The 9,014-nt window shown below is 35.9% G+C and overlaps 3 protein-coding genes across 7 annotated transcripts in view; 2 read left to right on the top strand and 1 right to left on the bottom strand.

Annotated features, from left to right (window-relative positions):
* The first annotated feature begins 355 nt into the window (after positions 1-355).
* On the top strand, positions 356-1,620 carry LOC122534385 (checkpoint protein HUS1). The gene is made up of 3 exons (XM_043664954.1): positions 356-475; positions 686-1,092; positions 1,197-1,620. Exons 1-3 carry the CDS (start codon positions 424-426, stop codon positions 1,560-1,562), a joined length of 825 nt encoding a protein of 274 aa, XP_043520889.1. The 5' UTR covers positions 356-423; the 3' UTR covers positions 1,563-1,620.
* LOC122534383 (nuclear pore glycoprotein p62) overlaps positions 1,192-9,014 on the bottom strand; it is a 13,200-nt gene continuing 5,377 nt past the window's right edge. Inside the window, exons 1-6 of one of the 5 annotated variants that reach the window (XM_043664948.1) lie at positions 4,101-4,119; positions 3,341-3,442; positions 2,736-3,272; positions 2,499-2,658; positions 2,185-2,422; positions 1,192-2,096 (exon numbers count right to left, since the gene is read on the bottom strand). In XM_043664948.1, coding sequence (XP_043520883.1) covers positions 1,734-2,096; positions 2,185-2,422; positions 2,499-2,658; positions 2,736-3,272; positions 3,341-3,419 — 1,377 coding nt within the window. In that variant the 5' untranslated portion in view covers positions 3,420-3,442; positions 4,101-4,119 and the 3' untranslated portion in view covers positions 1,192-1,733. Of the gene's footprint in view, positions 2,097-2,184; positions 2,423-2,498; positions 2,659-2,735; positions 3,273-3,340; positions 3,443-3,532; positions 3,911-3,991; positions 4,068-4,100; positions 4,120-9,014 lie in introns of those variants that run through there. The other 4 variants (XM_043664950.1, XM_043664947.1, XM_043664952.1 and 1 more) reach the window with 4 other exon arrangements.
* Positions 4,092-8,352, top strand: LOC122534382 (UDP-glucuronosyltransferase 2A3-like). The gene is made up of 5 exons (XM_043664946.1): positions 4,092-4,352; positions 4,484-5,423; positions 6,239-6,584; positions 7,089-7,347; positions 7,549-8,352. The coding sequence occupies exons 2-5, from the start codon at positions 5,068-5,070 to the stop codon at positions 8,058-8,060; spliced, it is 1,473 nt and encodes a 490-aa protein (XP_043520881.1). The 5' UTR covers positions 4,092-4,352; positions 4,484-5,067; the 3' UTR covers positions 8,061-8,352.

Here is a 9,014-nt window from a genome sequence, read left to right as displayed (position 1 = left end):
TTGAATTATTTTGTTCGTTTTGGTGTAAATAATAATAGTAAATTTTTAATATTTTATGCTTGTACATACCTGTTGTGTTTTCTGAACGATTTTACATTACAGACACATGTGTGGTGTACATACACAGACGAAATATATAATCGAGTTTTCATGTTTTGTCGAACGTCTTTTTACACATATTTTTGTTGATGAAATATAAATTTTTTTTAGCATTTAATGTAGTAGGATCTAATGTATTATTTCCTTTCTTTGTGATCAGAACATATAACTAATGAATTGTTATACTGTTAATTACAAAAAGCGAACTGTCCTCCGTCATCTGTGCCGGTAGAATCACGCCAGAAAGATCCACGTTAAGTATATTTGCACGAAAACATTTCTGTCATTTAATATTTCTAAGAAACACATGTTGCATTATCAAAGATGAAGTTCAGGTGCAGAATGATGGATGTAATTGCAATGCGAGATTTTACTAGTAAGTTTAAAATTAAAAAAAACTGTTTCTAACCTTTCCTCATACTTATTACTGTGTGTAATTAAATATCGACGAAATATTACTACAATTACATTATTTATTGAGGACAGTTCAGCGATAATACAAATTTTTATATTGAGTCTGAGGAAGACGATTGACGTCAGACTGTCAGTAGTAACAGCGACATTAAAATAAACAATTCTATTTCAGACATAGTTAACGTTATTTCTCGAATAACGAAACAGTGTACCTTGCGGTTAACGCCTGACGAATTGTGCTTCAGCGTCAGCGTCGATCGAGCATCAATGGTTTGGGCTGAATTAACTCAGACTCATTTTTTCACGGAGTATATTATGAACGGTGTCTCTGAAGAACAGAACGAGATTTATTTGGAATTCGATCCTACTATGCTCGCCAAATCTCTAGGATCTTTACGAATGACCGCAAAGAGCGTTAAAATCAAATTAACAAACAAACGTCAACCGTGTCTCACGATAGAAATCGAGTTACCATCGTTAAGTTTAGAATCAAGGCAATGTTTGCACGATGTGCCTGTTAGAGTCATACCGCGACGCGAATGGGCCGAGCACCGGGCGCCAAATATTCCTCAATTTGATGTACGAACAATTCTCTTTGCTTGCTGTTTTACTCATAAAAGTATTCTTTAATTGTTGTTACCAGTTTTTAACAGCGCTTTCCTTTATATTTTATTTTCCTTTAGATTTCAGTTGATATGCCTCAACTTAAACACGTGAAACATATCGTGGAAAGGATGAAAAACATGAGTCCACGATTAACGTTGGAGGCCAGCAAAACTGGCGTATTTGCATTAAAAGTCGACACGGATAGCGCAACGGTGTCCACACATTTTCAGGAATTACAAGTTTGGAGTAGCAGTCAACGAAACCAGGAAGACAAAGTATCAGCTACTATAGACATTAAAAAGTTCTTCATGTTCCTAGCTTGGGACATAGTGCATCCTGATGGCGTGAAATGTAATATTGTTCAAGACAGGGTGGTTAACTTGTTTCTACATGTAGCAGATTATGTTAAAATACAGTATTTCTTACCCTCCGTGTTTACTTAACTCGTATAAACTTTAACAATAATGTTTTAAGACAATATAAATTCTTTATTTTTTTTTACACGTTTTTGAGTTTCTTTTCTTTTTTTTTTTAACGCATAAAAACAATCGCTGCAAAATGTACATTCCGCTCAAAAGCTTCAAATTGTACAATTATAAAAATTCAGTGACTGATTAATTATATGCTAAGCTGAAGCTTCGTTCGTTCTCTTGTCGGAAATTCTGATGCATTTGATCGATCTGTTGTATCTTTTGATTCAACAAAGTTGTTTGCTGATCTAGCCACTGTAAACTGTTCATATGGGCGTTTAATATTTTGCCAATTTGAACGATCGGATCACTGGAATCTTGAGTACGATTAGCTTGATTTAAGTGCTCGATGATTTCCTTCAAATCTTCTGACATTCGTTTTAATTGGGTATCAAGATCTTCCGCCAAACGGTACGTATATTCCCTTTCTGGATCAGACACTGAAAGAGATGCTAATTCTTTTTCTAGAGGTATTAAACAATCTTGCAACTCTTTCTGTTGGCCAACCTGCATTTGTAATTACATATTTACAATTTACAACTATAAACTTTATATTTTATATGTTATTTAATATACCGTAATAAGTAATACTTACAACATAATCCAATTCATGCTCCAATTGTTGCTGCTCGATTTTGACTCTTTCTACTTCTTGATTAAGTGCTACTATTTTCTCTCCATTACTTATAAGTAATTTATCCCAAGCGTTAACTTGTTCAGCTTGATTCACAAATACTTTCTCTTGTTCTTCTAATTCCATCGTCCACTTATTAATAGATTCTTCAAATGAATTTATAGAAGCAGGTTGAGGTTGAGTAGCAGATGAAGTAACACTATAATGTTTAATTTAATAAATGATCAAAATATTGTGTTATTAATTTAATATTGTAAAATGATAAAAAGATATACGTTGTAGTTGTTCCTAATGACACTTGAGTACTTGTGAGACTTGCTGTGGCAGCAGTTTGATTCAAAGAAAATCCAGCTGTGCTGGTTGAAGTCGTTCCTGTGCCAAAGGTAAAGCCTGTAACTGCAGATGTTGTGCTACTCACACCAGTTAAAGAAAAACCTACAAAGGCAATGAGCAAATATCATGAAACAAACGTATTTTATACGTGCATTATAAAACTATTTGAAATTATATACCTGATGCTGTTGTAGTTGCAGCCGTTGTAGTAGTTGCGATAGGCGTTGCAGAAAGATTAAATCCAGTTCCTGTTGCCAATGTATTCGGCGTGCCAAATGTTAGGCCAGTTGCAGCAGTGGATGCAGTAGTTTCACTACCACCCAAGGCAAATCCACCAGTAAGTGGCTTGGACGCAAAGGCTGATGTAGCTACCGTTGTTGTTGTGATTGTGGTAGTACCTCCTAAATTGAAATTCAGGGCACTTCCAACTGGTGCTGGTGCAGCGAATCCCGTGGATGTTATTAAGGTAGTTGCTGCAGGAGTTATCCCGGTACTGGCAGTTGTACCAGTACTAAATGTTAAACCAGTTTGTGAAACTGCAGTGCTTGCAGAAATAACAGCCGATGTTCCGAAAGTAAAGCTAGTACTCTGAATAGGAGTACTGCTCAATCCGGTGCCAAATACTCCACCGGGTTTACTTTGTGCTGGTGTAGAGGTAAGCGAGAATCCTGCTGGTTTCGCTGCATCTCCAGCGCCAGTAGCTCCAAATGTAAAGGCTAAAAGAAAAATTAGTTTACTGTAAAATAATAAAGCTTAATTGCACTTTTTGTTTATCATAAAATACCAAATGTACTTGTGGTTGGTGCAGTGCTCGTGGGAGTAGTGCTGGGCTGAGACTTTGGAGCATTGTACGTAAAACTCATTTTTATTCTTTATCTTTTTATTCCTGCAAGATATGTTCGAAATTATTTTATAAAAACGGCGATGGTTTTAAAAGAGTTCATTCGAAAACTTTATAAATAACTTTACAATTAACCTTATTCGCTCTAAACGTCATTGACTATGACAAGCGTTCAAAGGATAAAGAATTGACGCTTAAATCGAAAACAATAAATTACTATGAAATTCTTGTTAATTATATTATTATATTTTATTATTCACGTTCACATGAAACAGGGTCACTTCGAAAGCACGTTTCGCAGTTTCTAACAACAAGCAAGATTCAAGCAAAATAAGATACACTGTTGCTCTACGACGAATTTTAGGTTAATAGATGGCATCGTAGTGATGAGACGCTCATCGTGAATATTCTTTAAAATTCCAACGGACGTTAGTAGTGAGCGATATTTAAAAATCAAATCGGGAATTAATTTTATTGTTTATTGAATTTTCTAACTACGTCGACCAGCAAAAATTATCATTCAACATTTCATGTACATATACAGGATACTATCAAACAATTTAAAGATTAAACAAATTTAAATTTTTCCGATACCGAAAGAAGATTGAAATCTAGTTCACATAAATGTGAATGAGCAGAAGTGCGCGTGTAAAATCTACTTGCGTATTCATTAAAAAGTTTAATCGGTGTTACCAAACCTAACCTCAACTCACTGCATTAACTATTTTTTTTTTCTTCATATTAATGTACGATTGCCGTTGCACATATATATATATATATTCATTTCATGCTTGAAGATGTTCATTAAATCGCTGCTATCATCGTATGATCGTAAATCGTAAACGCGGCACAGCTGAATAGAGTGCACGCATTCGCATCTAGAATGTGAACATACATTTCCACGAGTTTCTAGCGGGCTAGTGCCTCGACGACTCATTTTGGATTGCTATCCGAGGTAAAGTTCGTTACTAAAGTTTTTAAAGGCAGAGCCTTGCGTGTACAGCCCACGCAACACAGTTCGCTCTGTGGGAGTTCTACGTGTTGGAAAACTAATCGTACGTACGCCTAATATTCGTCTCTTCTCAGAGCAAGCTCTCCAGCATTTTCTACGGGAGGTCTGCACGCGCCATGCAAAAGCAGTGTTGTGACCTATGTAGTTTGTGAATGCATACACGTGAGGCGCGAAAATTATACCGTGTGCATGTACATATTTCCGGTTTGTAAAGATTCGTGTATAACGAAACTGAACGAAACATGTCCATCGAGACACGAATTGTGTCTTAAATTAACCATTGCGTCAGTATATGTCTGTGAATAGAAAAAAAGCGCTTCCAAAGATAAAACTTCGAATTGGTGATTCGAAAGTACGGGGGATTCGTGATTGATTATATTCGAATTATTCAGTAGTGCAAATTATTCGATCATTCGTAGGAAGTAGTGCCATTTTATCACAACGGGGAAATCTTTTTTTCTTTCTTTTAACGAACGACTAAACCAGTTTCGAAATCGTGGCTAACTGACTGACGATAACTGACTGAAGATTATTCGAATAATATAATAAGATAAACGGCTGCGTTGCGGCTGGTTCTTCTCCTTAACGTATTAAAAGTATCATTTTCTCGAACACGCTTACACAGATTTCATTTTTGTCGATCTATCGTGCGATCAGAATGTCGGTAATCATTATATTGTACCTGTGTATGCATTTGGTGAATTTAATTCACGGTTCTACGCTGGTTGCTCCCCCTCTATCGGTGGTGGTTGTCGCTTTCGAAGATATATATGACTTATCATTACTGGCCAACTCCTTGTCGGATCAAGGGATCGATGCCACGTTGATCATACCGGCGTCCAGCAAGGGCGAACTTTATGAAACTTTAATCGACGTCGAAGTGCTCACAGTGAACGTCGAGGCCGAAGAATTTGCGATAACGACTCAAGCCTGCGAAGCATTATTGAAAGACGAAGAAATCGCGAGGAAAATACAGGAGATCCAACCAATCTTCGTTATATTTCCTGCATTCAGGTATAGTTTAATATTCTTATACTTACTTTCGTGAATGTATCGCGATGCAGTACCTCCAAATTTTTTCCGATATATAAATTTGTTTGTTTGCTTGCAGTATTTAGTCCTATATGATTCTCGTATTTAATATAAAAAATAATAAAAATTCACTGTATTTACAGTGTGTTGTATGTATATATTTCGAAAGTTGCGACACTCGCGATTTCAAGCCGCGAGCCGCCATTGATTATGATCCTATGAATTTTGGAAAGTATCAAAAGTAACTAGTTGATAGTTCAAAATTGATAAATACGTTTTTTGTAATTTCAGTGAGTTGCTTTGATTATGTTCTAATATCATTTTCTAATCATTCTGTGTACTTCCGACAGCCGGTTACCGAGTTGTAAAACAATGAGTCACAGAACCAACTGTTTTTTAACTCGAAAAGTTTTAAGTATCTCTTACAATTAGTCATCCTCGTCTTTTAATTTCAGCCTTTACGATTGAAAATCACGATCAAATAATAAATGATAGTGATGTTGTTGTACACATTAACTGTAAAAGTGTAATTTTACATGAAACATTATAAATTTATTTTGAAATATCAGCCTTAAGACACGGCATACGCATAGTAATTTTGCGAAATATTAACGAATATTTTCAAAAAATAAGAACCATTCAAAAATGAACTCGATAAATAAATAATAAATTTACTCGAAAAAAGCAGCATCGAGTTGATTTCCAGATCTGAGTTGTTACGAAACACCCTGTATAAGTAATAATAAACGAAGATTATAACATATTACGTTGAATAAAATTTTTGTTCAATTTTCCAGGCACGACGGATGTTTGCTACCGTGGGTAAAAACTATCGGATCTATTCCAGTGATATGGACGCGTAATCATGAAGAAGAGATATATGTTTTCGAATATTCCGGTGCCGCTTTTCCGGTTCAGAGTGCAGGATTTTGGACCAGGTTGCGGATGACTATCGCGAGGAGGTCAATATTCTCTACAGCTCGAGACGAATACGCAGCACATGCTCTCCGGATAGCGGGAAAATATTTGCCAGATACTGGTCTCAATTTAGATAATCTGTATGCTGATGTTCGCCTTATACTTTGGGGCGCTGATGCTATCCTACGCTTAGATTATGCACCGCTCACTCAGCTGATAGTGGAAGTGAGATATCAAAAATGAGTATTCTGATTCTATTTCCTGTTCTCTTGATCAGATATTTTTGGATGTTCAGTTCATTCGGTTACGCGTTTCATGATTAATCGTGATCAATTGGAGTTTAGAGTTTGGAGATTTGAAAATTAACAAATTTGGAATTAGAAGATTTAGAAGTTTGAGAAGACAGAAGTAAAGAATTTTATAAGTTTAAAAATCCATTAATGATTTGACGACACTTGATTCTATAATCATCGCTTTTAATTACAAATGTTGCGCCATGATATTGAAACTTAAATATTATGCGAGATTTATAAGTGGCTAGGGCAGTCATTTGGAAAATAAAAGATTCAGGTTCGAATCCCAGTTCAGCAACTTGATACCGTTAATCCTTTTCTTTTTTATCACATAACGTATTCCCTAATAATACCACGCAATATCCCACAACATCTTTAATTTATAGTTAAGAATTACGAAAGGAGAACGTTCTGTCAGCAATCTTTTTTATTGTAGATCGGCTGTCATCACTGCAGAGGGGCACATCCATTACAAAGTGACTTGCACAAGGGCCTGATCGAATATCGGCTGGGTACTATCGTGGCACTTCTGGATGAAAATTACGAGACGTTAATTAAAGAGCTTGCACAAAAATTGCCTCAAGGCAGGCAGGGTCAAGCAGTGGTTTGGAAGAATGTGAAATGGCAGAACTCAAATGATGCTCTGCCAGAGAATCTTTTTATTCGCTCGAAAATTGATCGACAAGACCTAATAGGTAAAAGAGTATACTGAAACCTTACTAATCTCCTACTAATAGGTTCTTGATTGAAGCTATAACTAATTGCCTGAACTCTTTCATTTTAAAGAATGTTATTTATGTATCATTTTTCTTCTTTTGATTTTTCTCATATTTCCTAAATGAACGAATAAGGAAACATTTTAATAAATTTGTTAATATCATATCACAACATTGTAGGGTATGGACGTACAAGAGTGGTGTTAAGTCACTGCGCAGACACAGAGCTCCTAGAAATCGCCTTCCATGGAACTCCAGTCATATGCTTTCCCAGAAATTCTAATGAATTTAAAAACGCTGCGCGAGCGGTACAGTTGGGCTTTGCACATTCCGCTGAAGAGATTAATATCTCGTCCAATGAAGAAGTAGCCAATATTGTGACTCAGATTCATGAAACCATGGACTACCGCGAAAACGCTAGAAAAGTATCTTTGGCCATTCGCGATAGAATAAATCCTGCTGTGGATAGATTAATTTATTGGCTGCGTTACATGGCCAGAGCGAAGGATGAGAACTTGAACTTCTTGGCTCCAATCAGACCAGCAAAAACCTTGAACGAAGATCTTCAGTTTTTCCTCGGTCTGTTTGTAGGTGCTATAGTTGGAATATTTTTGGCAGTAGGTTGCATGTTAGCGAGATATTTGATCGTATCTAAAAGAACGCAGAGATCAAAAGGAAGATATACACGATGAAAATACGATTGACTTGAGAGAGAAAAACATAAATAAATAACCGATGGGATGGATAATTACGGACATTTTTCGCATATGTATTTATATAAATGCACGTTGAGTACAGGTACATACAAATACAAATGTTACGAGCTAGGGTTTATCTCATTACTAAATGTAACTATTATGAGAATACTTGATCGATAAGATTGATTGATTGACTGATTGATTGATTGATTGATTGGGAAAAAGCTAGGAAATATGATGTGGCGTGTTATCGTCGACGAGGAGATAAAAATAAATTACAATTTGTGTACTGCGCTCTGTATGTCGTCTCGTTGCACGAGTGTTCGCTCGTGTGCGTTTATCGCCTAGATCCTTACAAACGTACGGACGAATCGGTACTTATAGTTCATTCGACTTTTTGTTCTCGTTCACACGTTCGCTCTCTTTCTCTCACGTTCTCTCTCTCTTTTAAGGCCATGTTCCTCTAATTAGATCAGCCGCCTTTGTTTATGTTGTTCCTACGAAAAATGATTTATTTAAGTTGTGAATATACAGAGTGTTTCATTTCATGTTCAAGTTACTGAAACATTGAGATTCAAATGAGACTTTAATGTTATTGATTTTTTTCTTTTCATTCTGCTTTTGTAATCAAAGACGTATTATGAGAATCGTTAGATTCACCTATACATGAAACATTCTAAACAGATGAAAGATATGAAAATAGAATCTTTTCATAATCTTTGTAGAGTAATTGGGAAACGTGTAGCAAGCTCACGAAACAGTTTGAAGATACAACTTAAACACAGCACCCTGTATATTCTTGTATCGTCGCCGTCGACACGTGTCATCAGAGATTTCGTGTTACCTCACATTGATTCAGAAAAAAAAAAGAGATCATCGCCACGTATTGAGATATGGGTATGAAATAAATCGATCTTCATGCAAAATGTTTGACATCTTTGTAAAAAA

Source organism: Frieseomelitta varia, unplaced genomic scaffold (genome assembly GCF_011392965.1).
Source record: "Frieseomelitta varia isolate USP_RPSP 00005682 unplaced genomic scaffold, Fvar_1.2 scaffold_591, whole genome shotgun sequence".
Classification (NCBI taxonomy): domain Eukaryota; kingdom Metazoa; phylum Arthropoda; class Insecta; order Hymenoptera; family Apidae; genus Frieseomelitta; species Frieseomelitta varia.
The sequence above is the reverse complement of the archived record's forward strand: the minus strand, read 5'-3'. Positions and strand labels throughout refer to the sequence as shown.